Source organism: Raphanus sativus, chromosome 7 (assembly GCF_000801105.2).
Source record: "Raphanus sativus cultivar WK10039 chromosome 7, ASM80110v3, whole genome shotgun sequence".
Taxonomy (NCBI): domain Eukaryota; kingdom Viridiplantae; phylum Streptophyta; class Magnoliopsida; order Brassicales; family Brassicaceae; genus Raphanus; species Raphanus sativus.
Genome location: NC_079517.1, coordinates 21,721,031 through 21,737,984, shown reverse-complemented (window position 1 = coordinate 21,737,984; position 16,954 = coordinate 21,721,031). Strand labels below are relative to the sequence as shown.

The window sequence follows — 16,954 nt, the reverse complement described above, 5'->3', positions numbered from 1 at the left end:
GATCGATACACACTCAGTGTTGTCGATCGATATCGAGGACGAAATGGTTTAGCTGACTACTTCACCAAGACTTCACCAAATTACGAGATTGCCCCTGACGAGTTTTTAACCTAATGGAAATGCTTAAATACTCCTGCTAAGTGCTTTTGACGGCAAGTTTTGAAACCCTTTGAAGCTTGAAGCTTTTTACAACCAAAACAGAGAGTGTGAGAGAGAGACTAGAGTTTTATTTGTTTGAGAGAGATTTGAGAGATTTCTCATCTCCTTTTGTATTTTTACTTTATTCTATCTATGCAATTCTTTCATCTATCTATTGTTATGAATTGTTTAGCTATGTCTGAGTAGTCTACTTGTTAGATCTAGGGTTTAAATAGGTTTGTGGGATTAGCCCCAAACTATAATTGCTAAGTTGTGATACTCATCAAATGGATTGTACCCTATGCTTGTTTTAGAGTAGCTAACTAGAACATAGATCACTAGGATCTTAGATTATCTTGATTATCCATTTAAGCGATGCATGTTTCCCGTTGAGAAGAACGACAGTTCCTCCTTGAGACCTCGCGGTCATATTCGGTTCGCGCCTAGGCAGATCTAGAAGCCGTCGATCGATACCCTACTGGTAAATCGATCGGCTCCGCGAAAGGTGTATCGCTCTATATCTCAAAAGGATATCGACCGACTCTTTTTCTGTGTCATCATGCGAAAGGTGTGGCCAGAGATCTAGATATTTTAACCAGTGATTCATTCACATATGTTAAGCGGCTGAGATCTATAGTATCATGCAAGCAACTTATTAAAGCATTTATAGAGATTATAATCTCCATTCCTGAATAGAAACCCTATGTCTAGCACTCTTTATCCCATTTAAACAACCCTTCATATTGTTAGTTAGAGCAACTGCCTTGCTCATTTTAGGAATTGTTATTTTCATTTCTATCATATAAACCAACCTTGCCTAGGATTGATTAGTAGATTTTATTTAATTGGTTCCCCAGCTCCTCGTGATTCGATCCCTAAGTACTACAGCTGTACCTCTTATTTGAGAGAGTAAGCTCTACTGGGTAATTTGAGCACTATCACTTATTCCTCTTCCTTTAAGTCATAAACTTGCTCCTCAAGTTTATTCCTCTTTGCCTTTTCTCCAAGATACTCCCTTGCTCTCCAAGTCTACACGACTCCAGCTCAGCATCTCGATTCCACATGGTCTTCACCACTCACCACGACGTCTGCTTCAGCAACTACGTCAGCGACTACTTCAGGGCGGACATCTTTACATCAACAATCTCTCCCTTTTAGCTTTGTGTGCCGATCAAGCACAACCTTCTTCTGGTTCAACAACCACGTTCCCTACCTGGAAACTTCCACGCCAATTGTGCTTTTCTCCCACACGAGATGTGCACCACACCATGCTTTTCTCCCCCATGAGATATGCATCATCTACTTCAGGACGTCCATCACTATGCTCTTCTCCCCCATGAGATATGCACTCATTGGACAACGTCACCATTCTCCCCCTGCTTGATTGCATACTAAGCTAAAACAGATGCTTAGATGTCAAGCCTTACAGACACACATGTCTGCTACTGCATCACGATCTGACGCACTTGTCGAGCTACCTCTCGACCCACTTCTGTTGAGGACCTGGCTTCCTTCATGCGTCGTCTCCTTGACCATGAGCCCTTCCTCATCCACCCCGAGTGCCCTCTGCACTCGTTGCTATAGCCTTGGAGTGATTTCACTATCACCCTCGTGAAGATCACCTCGCATCACTTCCTGATGTACTTCGATCTCCTTCTCCTTTGTGATATGGACAACTCCGTGTCCTAGCTTCAGACTTGATGCTTCTTGATCTTCCTCAAGATCACTCCTACCAGAGCTGCATCCTTCTTCTGATGTCTTCTCCTTGATCTTATCAAGTAAGCCACTCTTGGCTACAGACACCTCTTCAACCCTCTTGGGTTTAGTGAACGCCGTGTTCACCCTCTTGACCATGTTTCTGCTCTTCTCACGAGCAAAACACTCCACCTTCTTGTGTCCAACCTTTCCACAGAACCAGCAGCACATCCGATGTTGCTTCTTCTTTGGCCTGACACATTTGCTGATGCACCAATCAGCCTCCTTCCTCGTACCAGCTGCACACCCATGCTTCAGACCCTTCTGTCTGGACTTCATGTTGCTGCACTGATGTATCACTTTCGGCTTGTTACTCACAGCCACGCGCTGTAGAACTTCCTGCCGCACTTCTTGTCGTACGTCCCGACGCACTTCCTGACAAGTCTCTTTGGCTCCACCTTTTGATGTGCTTCCACGCACAAAATGTGACAGCCCCTTCTGTACTTCCTTAGTGCCCTCAGCTCCTCGATATCCCAGACCCCAGTTCACCTTGGCTGGTTGTCCCATCGAAAGTATCTTATCCAACTCTTTGGATCCACTGTTGAGCATCCTGATCTGTTTGTGATTGTCAGCCAAATCACGTTCCAGCATCCTTGCTCTCTCTCGTTCCCCAGTAACAACTTCCCTCAACTCGCTCATCTTCTGCTCAAGAGACTCATTATTCTCATTCACAGCCGTAAGTTCTTCACGAAGTTCTTCAAGCAGCTCGTTCTGCTTCTGAGCCATATCCTCCAATCTCAGATTCTGATCCTTGACCATCAACCACTTGTTAAGCAGCACATGATACTCCTCATCATCTGTGCTGAGATCTGAACCAGATGATTCACTAGATCCCTCCTTGCGTGCACCAAATGCAACAAGATTCACCTTTCCATCTTTTTCAGACTCTGAATCATCAGACGACTTCAATGGACTACCTTTACCCTTCCTTGAGTTTGGACATTCACGCCGTGTGTGTCCAACACCTCTGCACTCAGAACACTTAAGTTCTATTCGTCGTGCTACAAGACAGTTAGCCTTTATATGACCAACTCCTTCACACTCGTAGCACTTGAAACCGTCTCTCATTCTGCGATTGCCTTGACCACCTCCATGCTTCACATGCGGAGGCCTCTTCCTAACGCAGCGCATGAACTCTCTGATGTTCCTGACTAGCCATCCCATGGCATCATCAATCTTCTGAAGTCTATCAACTTCTTTCTCAGCCACAAGGGTTATACTCCCTGGCGTACCTCCTGATGTAGACACCGAGCCACTGCCTGTCTCCATCTCTTCCGCCTTCAGCATACCCACTACCTTGTCAAACTTCAGCTCATCCGTGTTTGCAGTCATATTCAGGACCGCCTTGTGAGCTCCAAACTTCCCTGGAAGACAGCGTAGCAACTTCTTCACTAGTACACATGCTTCATGCGCCATAGCACTGAGTTTGGCACTGAAGCTTGCCACCGTATCAATATCTGACCACCTGAGCTTCTCGAACTGCGAACCAAGATGATCCAGACGTGTCCTCTTGACACTATCATCTCCTTCAAACAAATTCAGCAGGATCTCCCACGCCTCTTTAGCTGAAGTACTCCCCTGAATCAGCTGAAACTGTTCCACTTCAACAGCTCCGAAAATCACCGATAGCGCCTTTGCATTAAACTTTGCTGCATTGCGCTCTGCCTCTGACCAATCCACCTTTGGCTTAGGCTTCTTCCCATCTGCTGTGACTATGGTAGGCTCCTCCCAACCAGTCTTCACAGCTGTCCACGCATCTTCATTGATTCCTCGAATCAACTGCTTCATGCGAGCTTTCCAATGACCATAATGGTCCGTATTCAACATGATTGCCTTGTGCACAGAAACAACCGTGTCCATCTTCACCTCTAGGATCACACCAGTAACTTAGGTGACCCGCTCTGATACCATTTGTAAGTGCAAAGACGACACAAACAATAGTAATGCAGAAGGTAAATCAAGAGAGACAATACACAAGCAAACACCAATTGCTCTTATTAGAAATCGCATTGTAAACCCTATTACAATCTATGCTTAATCAGCTTTACACGTCTAGTGTTACACCCTAACTCACGCCACTGAACAATTCCTAAGCAATCCTAGCTTATGTCTTTCCTCCGTCAAGTACTTCAGCCACTGCTTCAGCACGACCCAGGACACCTCCAAAAGCTTCTCTCTCTATAAGATCAGCCTCCGTGTCTCTGTCTCTCTACAGACGACCCATAGCTATCTTATATAGTTCTCCACGTTCCCGAAATCCTAGTTTCTAAGGAACCACAATATGGACATCTTCCATATCAATAAGTGCAACTTTCCTTTTCTTGGAATGCACTTATTCCTCTTCCTTTAAGTCATAAACTTGCTCCTCAAGTTTATTCCTCTTTGCCTTTTCTCCAAGATACTCCCTTGCTCTCCAAGTCTACAAAACTCCAGCTCAGCATCTCGACTCCACATGGTCTTCACCACTCACCACGACATCTGCTTCAGCAACTACGTCAGCGATTACTTCAGGGCGGACATCTTTACATCAACACGGCACCTCGAAAGACTTTGCAATCACCTAGGGATTATCAAGCACATGATCTAGATTATAGTAAGGTCTATGAATCATTAAAGCACCCTACAAATCTATGAGAAGTCTGTGAAACCTCATAGAAGACATAAAGAAAATAATATTTCAGTTGAACGTTTGGTTACCATGTGCATAAGAAAACAGATTAAATTAAAAAAATTATTCACCAACATGTGTCTGGTAGTCCCAAATACACAATGTTTCAGAATAGAAACCTGCTAGATACCTGCACAATACTGTAATGTGATATTTCCCAGTCATGAGTAGCAAAAAATAAAGGCAAAGCTATAAAAAGCACGAACATGGTGCTACTCCACAAAATTACAAATACCAAATGGTCAAAGTTTTTCTTTCAGTCTCTACAACTAAGCCATGAGAGAACACTCAAATGCTTAAAAATTATGTATGATGCAGATCCAGAGACTTTACTTGTTCAAACCTTTGAGCTAATTCTTTCTAATTCGTAAGAATAACATAAACTGAATAATTAAACAGAGCTTAAAATCATAGTGAATCTCCAAAATACAACATGGATATAGTAAAACAATAGCTTGATCTCAAGTCTGAGAAGCTGTTTCAACAAAAAAGATAAGATAATAAACTAAGAACACATTCATGAATTGAAAATACAAATTTTATTAAAACTCTCCATCAAAATAAACAATGGAACCTCAACCAAACAAATATATACAAAAGTAATCGCATATAACCAACCAGGCTCGAGATTCATAAGAAACACAAATTATTATTCTTCTACTGTGAGGAGTTGGTGATGACAGAGTAAAGCAGAGCAACTCAAGCCTTCATGCTTCCCTTCAAGTTCTATCACACACCTTCTTGGGTCACCGTGTCTCCTGAGAATTGGCATGGCGAATGTAGCAGCATACCGGATTGTCATCACTTCCCATCTCATAATCAATTACTCATCTTATGCAGAATATCCGGATCTGTGATCAGGAACGACAAAGAGCGTTCACCTTTTTTACTGAAAAGTCTCCAAGAGGCAAGAGATCTTGTAACGGCGAGGTCGCCATCAAAATACTCCATTAGTTCCTCCAAAACCTGCATATTACCTATACCCTGCAAAGATAACAAATCTTGGAGCACACCGTCCAGAAACTTCCATTTGGTGGTGATGTAAGACAAATGGAGCAAAGTTTACCATTTGTTAATAAAGCAAGGGGCACTTCAATAAACGAAAGAATGAAAGAATTGTAGCTCACCCAGTGGAAATCAATTGAACCATACATGCAAATGCATGTGTGTCGTGATACCGCAGAGCACATAACACCACGTCGTCTAACTTCTATATAAGAACCCTGTAGAACCCAATAGTTAGTATTCATGCTTCGTGATCTGACGAAAACAATACAATATTATCATCAATGTGAAAGAAAAAAATCCAAAACCCAGAGTAGACCTTTGACCTCTAGTTCATATTCCTGTAGGAATATTACCATGTTGTGAAGCATCTTTCTTTATCTAAACTCCCTAACTTCTGACCACGAAAATGGAGATTTGACCTGTAATAGAGTCAGTATTCCATGTTTCAAAACAGTGAAATAAAGACATAGATAATGGAAGCTAAGATTTACCTACTATCCATCCAATACTGGTGAACTGAGACCAAGCACTTCTAGTGTCAATTCTTCTCAAGCTTCAGAGATGCCATGGCACTTAATGGTTTTACACCGAGGAGATACTTAAACTCTCAACATGAACATACAAACACTGAAACACACACAGAAAAAGAATGGTCAAACTTTAGGAACTATAAGCATTAGTCTATTCATCTAAAAGGGAAAATAGCTCTGAATCCATCAAGATGCAGATACGATGATGGATGTAAAACACTCACAGTGGTGTTAGCAAATCGATCATTGACTTCCATCACAATCTCATCCTGCAAAAATATATCTACAATCAAACAATCTAAAAAGGAAATAACAATTCTCAAAAAAAAGGTTTGGATTAGGATGAAAATCTGAAGAAATCATGAGGTCAGCTTCGTCTTTGATGCAAGAGCTAATATTGTTTGTGTCCTGCCACGAGCTGAAACACCTTTCAATGTTCCCTTTTAGCATCTTAAAAAATAAAAATAGATTGATGGCATTCTTTTCATCCAATCTTTGCCATGGTTAAAGTTTTTGCAGATTAGTTTTTTTTTTATTTAGGATGATGGATTCAGCTTAAAAATAGAGCTTTATATAAGAGAATTATGAAGAGGAGATGGATCACAACATTGAAGAATAGCCTTAACAGCATCATTGATAAAGAATGTAATGGGGGAAACGTAGACGTTGGAGAAGAGGAAGTGGAAGAGACGGGGGTGGAGACTATCGACGACTGGAGGCGCAGATCTGGCATCTTGATGAGATGGGCTGAATAATAACATGAGCCCAAAACAAATCACAAAAAGCTCATACGAAAGTGTGATCAAAGCCCATTCGGAAAGCCAGTATGACGTGTTTAAAACAGAGTCTTTGATTGGACGATTTTTTATGCTGACATGGACATCATCAGAGAGCTCTATTTGCTCCTTTTAGTATAGTTCTGATGATGATTACCATTCCACATTGTAGAAATAATTATCTGGCGGCTAAATACCAAACCAGCTTTACCTTCACATACCGGTTAGTATATTATAATATACGACCCATTAAAATATATTAAGCGGTTTGCACTATTAATCACTAATTATATTTTATCGTACTTATTAAAAATCTGTTAACTAAATTTTCTCTAACCTACCGTTTTGTTACGAGAAGATCAAGATCATTATTGTTTGGACTCTTTCATTAACTAATTATTTTTAGTTCTTCTTTTTATTTTTCTAACTATACAATAGTTAATGTTTTTATTTATGTTGTAAACCGGCTGGTTTGGAATGCCCATATCCGAGATTGACATGGTTTGGTTAGACCAGCCTTAACCAAATCATACTTATCTAGTTTACTCGGTTTTCATGTTTATCTATTTCTCATGTTTATCTTATGATTTATTTAATTATGTTTTAGGATAATGATCACTTTGTAATCGACTAATGATATGGATATGTCCAAATCATTTAGTTCGATCTATCCTTATCTTATGTAACCGACCAGAGCTCATTATATAAGAGATGCTAGGGTTTTCAATGATACACACGATTTTAACCTTGTCTCTCTCTCTCTAAAGCCACACGGCAACACCAACTTTCCAGCAGCTTAAATCGATCAAACCTCAGCAAAAACATTCACGTTAAAACACGTTATCAGCACGACTGATCTACGAGCTACAAGACAACCTCATCGACATCAAACCAAACCCTAAGCCGCCAATCTCTTTCTTTTGTTACTTTGATATCGATTGCAGTTTGATCTCAAAACTAACATACTTGAGTTTCTTTGTTTGATTGATTTATTTAAGGATTCAAAAAAGGAAATCCAAGGAGCACATCGATCAAGTTAAAAGGTAAGTAACCAAACTCTAAAACTTCTTTTATTTGTTTGTTGTTACTCGGTTTAGTTTTTGAGAACTAGAAACCGATTGCTAGACTTGAACTTGAGGTTTACGATTTGAACTAGAAACCACCATTGCTATCGCTTGTTAAAATCGGATCATTAGGTTGCTAGTACTATGGTATTAAATCTGTTAAATGAACAAACCCTAAAACCTTATGAGATTAAAATTTACTTAAAACCCTAAACCTTTTCCTAAACCAAATCGGATTATGATATAATACATATCCGATTGATAAACCTAATACATGCTTGACTAGGAAAATTTATAAATCCTTATCCGATTGTTAAAAGCATCAAACCAAAATCAGTTTGCAAAACCCTAAGCCAAATCGATGTGAAACTAAAAGAATAAAATTCTTAAACCCCTTATAAAACATGAAATCTCTTGCATGGCTTTGCATGGTTCGGTTTGTGTGGTACATGTACCTCTTATAGATGATGAGCTTGTATATATTACAAGAGTTGTCCACACAAACCGCATGGGTCGATGATGCTTTCCATGGGAATGACTAGACCTTTGCACTCGTCCATATCATACATATTTTTACAAATTTTATGAACCGGTTTCTATGATAATTGATTGCTTGAAATTGAACATAGAAATTAATGATCTAGGGAAATCGAACTCTCTGATTTTATATGGACGAAGCATGATATATATATTTTTATAAGACCTTATAAGACCTAAAACAAAACTTGAAAATTTATTTCAGATGCCAAACATTGCAAACTTGAATTTTGAACCCCTAAGTGTAAAGGGTGATAACTACTTGCACTGGGCTTTAGACATTGAAATCTCTCTCGGAGCCAAAGGCCTAGAGGAGTGTATTGTTGAAGGAAATTAATCAAGTAAGAAAGACAATGCTAAAGCCCTCATGATGATTCGCCATCACATTGAGGAGAGCTTGAAAGCTCAATATCTCACAGTGAACAATCCATACGAGTTATGGAAAGAGTTAAAATCGAGATATGATCACCAAAAGACTGTGATTCTTCCGGAAGCCATTTATGAATGGACTCATCTCAGGATTCAAGACTTTAAGTCTGTGAATGAATATAACTCAGCCTTGTTTAGGATAGTCTCAAAGATGAGACTATGTGGCGAGAAAATAAATGATAAGCAGCTATTGGAAAAGACTTACCAAACAATGTCATCAAGCAATTTGTTGCTTCAGCAACAATATAGGCAGAAAGGGTTCAAGACCTACAGTGCCCTCATAGCTTGCCTATTGCTTGCAGAACAGAATAATGAGTTGCTTATGAAGAATAATGACCTGAGACCACCCGGAACCAAACCTGTTCCTGATGCACATCATGCCTCAAAAGAAACTAAGAACAACTCCGAAGCTAACCATGTCCAACATGACCAAAGGGGTCGCGGTTCCTCATTTGGAAGAGGTCGCGGCCGTGGAGGTCAGTGGCGAGGACGTGGACGTGGTGGCTATGGGAGAGGGCGTTACAACCCTTATGAGCGCCCAAACCAGTTCAACAATGGGCGTGGTAGAGGCAGAGGCAGTGGGTCGACTTCTCGACCACAGAATTCAGGAAACTCAGTGTGTCATAGGTGCGGAGTATCTAACCATTGGGAAAAGAACTATCGAACCCCTAAGCATCTGGTTGATCTCTACCAAGAGAGCATCAAAGGCAAGAACCCGGAGGCTCACATGGTGTACAAGGATGGCGAGGAAGACTTTGATCATGACAAGGATGATCTCATGGACTATGAGACTTCAGACATTCTGAAAAATGACCAAGTTGATTAAAAGATGCATCAAACGATTTGTGTTTGAATGCTTTGGTGTTTTAGGTTTTATTTTTATTTTTCTTAAGAGCTTTTGCATTCTGTGTTTCATGATTTTATTTTCATGATTGAACTTTGTTTTTATTTTTTTATATTTTTAATAATAATATGAATGATTCAGATTATATTTTATTGTTTAGAATAAAAAAGAAGTATGGATACACTTGTGGTCGACAGTGGATCAAGCCACACAATCTTAAAAGATAAGAAATTCTTTGTTGATCTAACAATGAAAGATGCAAATGTTAATACAATAGCTGGTATATCATCATTGATAAAGGGCCACGGCCAAGCTTATATTCTGTTACCAAATGGAACACATCTAGAAATAGATGAAGCATTGTATTCTCCAGATTCTAATAAAAGCCTTTTGAGCTTTAAAGACATTCGAAAGAATGGTCTTCACATTGAGACTGTTGGAGAAGGAGCCAAAGAGTTCTTGAATATATATGAACTCGGCCAGGATCATAAAAGGGTCTTGGAAACTATACCAGCTATAGCTACTGGTCTTTACTATGCCAAGATCAGTGTAGCAGAAACTAATGCTATGATAAGCAAAGAGATAAAAGAAAACTTCAATTTGCGGCATGACCGGTTGGGCATCCCGGGACATCTATGATGCGTAAACTCATTCAAAATTCTAATGGTCATAGCCTGAAGGGCAGACAAGTTATCCCTAAGGTCCATACGTGTGTTCCTTGTGCACAAGGGAAACTCCAAATCCGACCATCAGCAATAAAAGTGACTAAGGAAACTATAGGTTTTCTGGAAAGAATACAAGGTGACATTTGTGGACCAATACACCCACCTAGTGGGACATTTAGGTACTTCATGGTACTCATTGATGCGTCCACAAGATGGTCCCATGTATGTTTATTGTCTACTCGGAATCTAGCCTTGGCTAGGTTGCTGCCTCAGATCATCAGATTAAGAGCACACTTTCCAGACTTTCCTTTGAAGACTATACGTCTTGATAATGCTGGTGAATTTACTTCCCAAGCTTTTTATGACTACTGTATGTCCATGGGGGTGACAGTTGAACACTCCGTTGCACATGTCCATACACAGAATGGTCTAGCCGAGTCTTTTATTAAAAGGATTCAGATGATAGCTAGACCCTTACTCATGAAAAGCAATCTGCCGACCACAGCTTGGGGACATGCAGTATTGCATGCTGCAGAGTTAGTACGCATCAGACCATCTAGTGAGCATAGGTATTCACCATCCCAACTCCTATTGGGTCGAGAGCCAGACATCTCCCATCTTAAAACATTTGGATGTGCTGTTTACTATCCAATAGCTCCACCACAAAGAACAAAGATGGGAGCACAGAGAAGGATGGGAATATATGTTGGATATGAGTCTCCTTCAATGATAAAATATCTTGAGCCAACCACGGGTGATTTGTTTAAGGCCAGGTATGTGGATTGTCATTTTGTGGAATCCGAGTATCCAACATTAGGAGAAAATAATAACAAGCTGGTAAAAGAAATAACATGGAATCATACATCCCAAGCATGGCAAGATCCTCGAACTCAAGCATGTGATCTTGAGGTTCAAAAGATTATACATCTACAAGAGCTAGCTAATAAATTGCCAGATTCCTTTACTGACCCAAATAGAATGACCAAGTCATATATACCAGCAGCAAATGCACCAATAAGAATTGAAGTCCAAAAGGGACAAAACCAAGTTGCTACAGAGTCTAAGGCACGTATGAAACGTGGTAGACCAATTGGTTCCAAGGATAAAACCCCTCGTATAAGTAAAAGGAGTGCTAAACCAACCGTGGTTGAGGGGGAGAAGGATCTGGTCAAAGTGGTTGAGCCATCCGTCCCAAGGCTTCGGGACATGGGCGGACCAACGCCCGGACACGATCCGGACGTACCAGCATCCGAAGACATGACCATTGGTACGGGCGGTAAGGGACCTAGTGAGACTTGGGACGCTAAGACTCAGGGTTCTGAACCTCCGGACAATGAAGAGATCTCTACTAACTATATCATGTCTGGAAAACAATGGAACAGAAAACATGTCGACATGGATGATATTTTTGCATACAAGGTAGCATTTGAGATCATAGGAAATGATGAGGATCTAGAACCCACGTCCATATATGAATGCATGCAGAGAAAAGATTGGCTTAAGTGGAAAGAAGCCATAAACGTGGAGTTAAACTCTTTTAAGAAGAGAGGTGTCTTCGGTCCTATACTCCGAACACCAAATGATATAAAACCAGCGGGGTACAAATGGGTTTTTGTGAGGAAGAGAAATAAGAATGGAGAAGTCGTGAGATACAAGGCTCGACTCGTTGCACAAGGATTCTCACAGAGACCAGGAATCGATTATGAGGAGACTTATTCTCCCGTGGTGGATGCAACAACATTTAGATTCCTGATAAGTCTGGCCATAAGAGAAAATTTGGATTTACGGTTAATGGATGTAGTAACCGCATATCTTTATGGACCACTAGATAATGATATATACATGAAAGTACCAGAAGGTATTGAACTACCTAAGAATGCTAAAGGTTCTCGAGAACAACATTGCATCAAATTAGATAAAGCATTATATGGATTGAAACAATCAGGTTGAATGTGGTACAATAGATTGAGTGAGTACTTACTAAAAGAAGGCTATAAGAATGATCAAATATGCCCATGTATATTCATTAAGAAATCGGACAAAGGCTATGTGATCATAGCTGTGTATGTTGATGACCTGAACATACTCGGAACAACCAAAGAAATTTCCCAAACAGTAGAGTATCTCAAGAAAGAATTTGAAATGAAGGATTTGGGAAGGACAAAATTTTGTCTAGGACTACAGATTGAACATCTAAAGGATGGAATCCTTGTACACCAAAAGACCTATACAGAAAAGGTTCTTAAAAGATTTAATATGGATAAGTGTCATCCACTTAGCAGTCCTATGGTTGTAAGATCCCTTGGTCTTGAAACTGATCCATTCCGGCCAAAGGGAGAGGATGAAGAAGTCCTAGGTCCCGAGTTCCCTTACCTCAGTGCCATTGGCGCCTGACATATGCTTTGCTGTGAGTCTACTGTCCAGATTCAGCTCATGTCCGACCATGAGGCATTGGGACGGGATCAAACACATCCTGAGATATCTACAAGGAACCAAGGATGTGGGATTATTTTATGCTAACCAAAACAAAGAAGATTTGATTGGTTTTGCTGATGCAGGTTACCTATCTGATCCACATTGTGCTAAGTCTCAAACTGGTTATGTTTTCACATACGGAGGCACTGCCATTTCATGGAGGTCAGTCAAGCAGACGATAGCAGCAACATCATCTAACCACTCTGAGATATTGGCAATCCATGAAGCAAGCAGGGAGTGTGTCTGGTTGAGACTTATGACACATCATGTCCGAGCAGCATGTGGGATCACAGAAGGCAAGGATGAACCGACCATCCTTTATGAAGACAACGCAGCCTGCATAGCTCAGCTCAAGGATGGATACATCAAGGGTGATAAGACTAAGCATGTTCTCCCCAAGTTCTTCTTCACCCACGACTTACAGAAAGAAGGAGAGGTCAAGGTACTCCAAGTCAAGTCCAGTGAGAACTCAGCCGACCTCTTCACTAAGGCATTACCAACTTGCACACTCAGGAAGCTCATGCATCAGATTGGTATGCGTTCTCTGAAGGATCTTCAGGGATGATTACATCAGGGGGAGTAATGCGGCTGTACTCTTTTTCCTTCACTATGGTTTGTCCCACTGGTTTTACTTAGGGCCTGACTGGTGTAACCGCAGCGGTTGCGGTTGCGGTTGCGGGAGTTTGCGGGTGCGGATGGTTGCGGTTTTAAGGGTTTTCTAGAGATTTGTACGACTGGTACAGCTGTTAGAAATTGTTGCGTTTGCGGGACTCTTATGACTGGTAAACTACCAAACGCAACATCTGTTAAATAATAATTTAACAATATTTACATTTATGTAATTATAAAAAATATTAAAATCATAATAATATGATAAATATAAAATTTATATTTATAAAATCATATTATTCATTTTTAAAAAATTTATAGAAAATATTTTAGTTTTGACTTTTTATAATATAAATTGAAATATAATATGAATACATTTTACAATTTCTATTATTTCAATTGAAAATTTTTATTGGATATTTTAGTATTATTTTTATTTATTCTGTTTTTTTTTTAAAAAATTTACCCTCCCGCAACCGCCCGCAACCGCAAACGCTAGCTGGAACCAGCTTTTGATTTTAAGAGGTTCGGAGCGGTTTGAAGCGATTTGTAGCGTTTTCTGTGATTGTTTCGAAACGCCAACAACCGCTATGAACCGCAAAAGCTGCGTTTGCGGGTGGTAGCGGGAAAACCAGTCAGCCCCTTAGTAAGGTTTTAATGAGGCAGTACACCAAACGCATTACAAACTCTAGATGGCTATGGTATTCATGGGGAGTGTTGTAAACCGGCTGGTTTGGAATGCCCATATCCGAGATTGACATGGTTTGGTTAGACCAGCCTTAACCAAATCATACTTATCTAGTTTACTCGGTTTTCATGTTTATCTATTTCTCATGTTTATCTTATGATTTATTTAATTATATTTTAGGATAATGATCACTTTGTAATCGACTAATGATATGGATATGTCCAAATCATTTAGTTCTGATCTATCCTTATCTTATGTAACCGACCAGAGCTCATTATATAAGAGCTGCTAGGGTTTTTCAATGATACACACGATTTTAACCTAGTCTCTCAGCAAGAACATTCAAGTAAAAACAATTTATTAATTATATTGATAGCTAGAGATATTTTAGGGTTGTACAGGATATAACTAAGATTACAACATCTACAAATTCAATTATATTTTCTGATTAATAGATGTACTACGAATTTACCATACTAATATTTAACGCTATGATTTATTCTAAGCATACAAACATTTCACGTGCTAACATTAAAGCCTCACAGTTAGATGTAAAAAACTCACTATTATAAATAATTTGACGCCTATCTGTGAAGCTTTAATGTTACCATACTAACATTTGACTGGTGATTCACTGCAATTGAATTATTCGGGTCTTCAGGTCGTATACAAATTGGTTTATATAAATAAACTTATCTAAATTAAGTTATCTAAATTAAGTTATCTAAAAATATAATCAAGTTTATTTTATATAAACCATATTCATATAATATTCATTAATGTGATTGTTTTTTATCCTTTATCTTATACAATTTTGAAAATGCAATAGATATTATACCAGTTTTTGTCATTAGCATAAATTACATTTATTCAGTCATATATTAAAATCATACAAATAATTTGATTAACATATATGTATGATCAAAACCTAAAATACAAGTATATTTTTAAGGAATTAATATCTAAGTTAATATTTTTGAATGGATTTTATCGTAAATATCAAAAAATGTAATATTTTAATTAGTGTTCATGTTTTAATAAGAGAGATATCACTAATACTTTGAAACAAAAATAAATAAATTACTTCATGCAAGCTATAAAATTGTTATATTGAAAATGCTATAAAACTATTAATAATTTGGTAAATACTAAAATTATATATCACTAATGTAAACTAGATAATTACACTTATAAAATGAAAATAATCATCCGCACGGTTGTGCGGGTCGAGATCTAGTATATTTGTTGAAAACAAAATGGTTGTCACTATCTAAGTTCCATGTAGTAGTTAATAACATAAAAGGTTTCAAATGGTTATCAACATCGAAATTACATGAAGCAGTTAATAACATAAAGAGGTTCAGATGTTATCACCATGGAAATTTCATGTATTCATTAATAACATAATGAGGTTTATTGTTCACTTTCAGTGGTTAAAGAGATGACAGAATTGTATAATGAGATGGCATCATTATAAGTTAATGAGATGCTTGTGTTGAAAAAAAAAAAAAAATATATATATATATATATATATATATATATATATATCTTCCTTGTTAACCAAAATAAAACTTGACCAATTGAGAGTGGTATCTTTTAAATATATGACTATAATATGACTGAGATTATTTTCCTATAAATCACTAATTTTTAATAATATTTCTTTATAAGATTTTAAATATTTTGGATATTGAAATTTATCAAAATATCTTCATAATATTTATAAAAAACGCTCTCTTCTCCCCGGCGATTACGATGGCGATTTGTCTGAGAAACTAGGGTCTCATGGTTTCTGATCGGTGGGATCCGGGAATTGTTTCACAATCTCGATTCGATGGAAAGTTCAAGGATTACGACAGGAAACGGAACAGATCCGATTTCGATTCGAATCGGAAATTTGGAAAGGGGATCACTTTTCGATCCGAGCGGCAGTGTGGAAGATAAAGGGGAGGATTATGGGGAAATAAAGGGAGATCAAGGAATGATGCATCAGGATCTGGGATCGAGTGGAGAGTTGAGATATATTTTGGAATAAAGGAAAACATCTCAGTGTGTTCATCTATTCCTCTTTTGTGGACAGGTATGAGAAGGAATGAATCATGGTTTGGGGTTAAAGGAAAGAGTTGGTTTTTAACGGCTGCGGAAGCCACGTTCTTTGAGATGTTAACTTTGGTCCCATTAAACCAAGTGCATCTGTATAGGTGGAACCAATGTAGTGGATGTATTTTTCAGACAGGACAAAGAGAAAGTATTACATACTGGATAATGAAGGAATTATTTTGGAGACTTATTTGGGTGATGAAGTTACTCACGGATGTATTATGGAAGATGGGATGTCTACGTACTGAGATTTTTAAAATATTCTGGAGTTGGGATTGGAATAATTATATAGCTTGTACACTGATCATATGGTATCGGAGATTAATAAAATCAGCATTTGGCATCGATTTCTGTCACCTTTTTTCACAGGACGGGTTTGTTGATTGGTGGTGGTTCTGGTTATGGGGTTGGAAGGAGGAATGGGAACATTCTAATGCTAATCACGTGATATCAAAACAAAACAGAAAGACAGGAAGTGGAGTAGCTAAAGGGTGGGTAAATTCTGGTAACAACATATTTTGCTATTGGAGAGATATATGGATTCATGAGTATGGCGGGTTTCATCATACCCGAGTACTACTAGCTCAAAGGAGTAGGATTAAAAAAATTTATGAAGATATTAAGCTGGAATTGTAGAGGTATGGGAAGTAAATGGACTATTAGTTATC

At 38.7% G+C, this 16,954-nt stretch overlaps 1 protein-coding gene and 1 long non-coding RNA gene across 5 annotated transcripts; one reads left to right on the top strand and one right to left on the bottom strand.

Moving 5' to 3' along the window:
- Positions 1 to 5,083: 5,083 nt before the first annotated feature.
- LOC108830968 (uncharacterized) lies at positions 5,084 to 6,806 on the bottom strand. 4 transcript variants are annotated; one of them, XR_001946267.2, is made up of 5 exons: positions 6,324 to 6,806; positions 6,061 to 6,196; positions 5,886 to 5,988; positions 5,689 to 5,784; positions 5,084 to 5,545 (listed from the first exon to the last, which is right to left on the bottom strand). It is a non-coding gene; the product is annotated as an uncharacterized LOC108830968 (long non-coding RNA). The 4 variants fall into 4 exon arrangements; XR_001946266.2 differs by having other exon boundaries at positions 5,893 to 5,988; XR_008936840.1 differs by having other exon boundaries at positions 5,084 to 5,784.
- A 2,040-nt stretch (positions 6,807 to 8,846) lies between these two features.
- On the top strand, positions 8,847 to 9,731 carry LOC130498086 (uncharacterized). Its single transcript, XM_056991433.1, has one exon. The coding sequence runs from the start codon at positions 8,847 to 8,849 to the stop codon at positions 9,729 to 9,731; it is 885 nt and encodes a 294-aa protein (XP_056847413.1).
- Positions 9,732 to 16,954: the final 7,223 nt, after the last annotated feature.

Excerpts from the sequence above, each read along its gene's own strand:
- LOC130498086 (XM_056991433.1), top strand. The coding sequence starts at position 8,847 with ATGATTCGCCATCACATTGAGGAGAGCTTGAAAGCTCAATATCTCACA.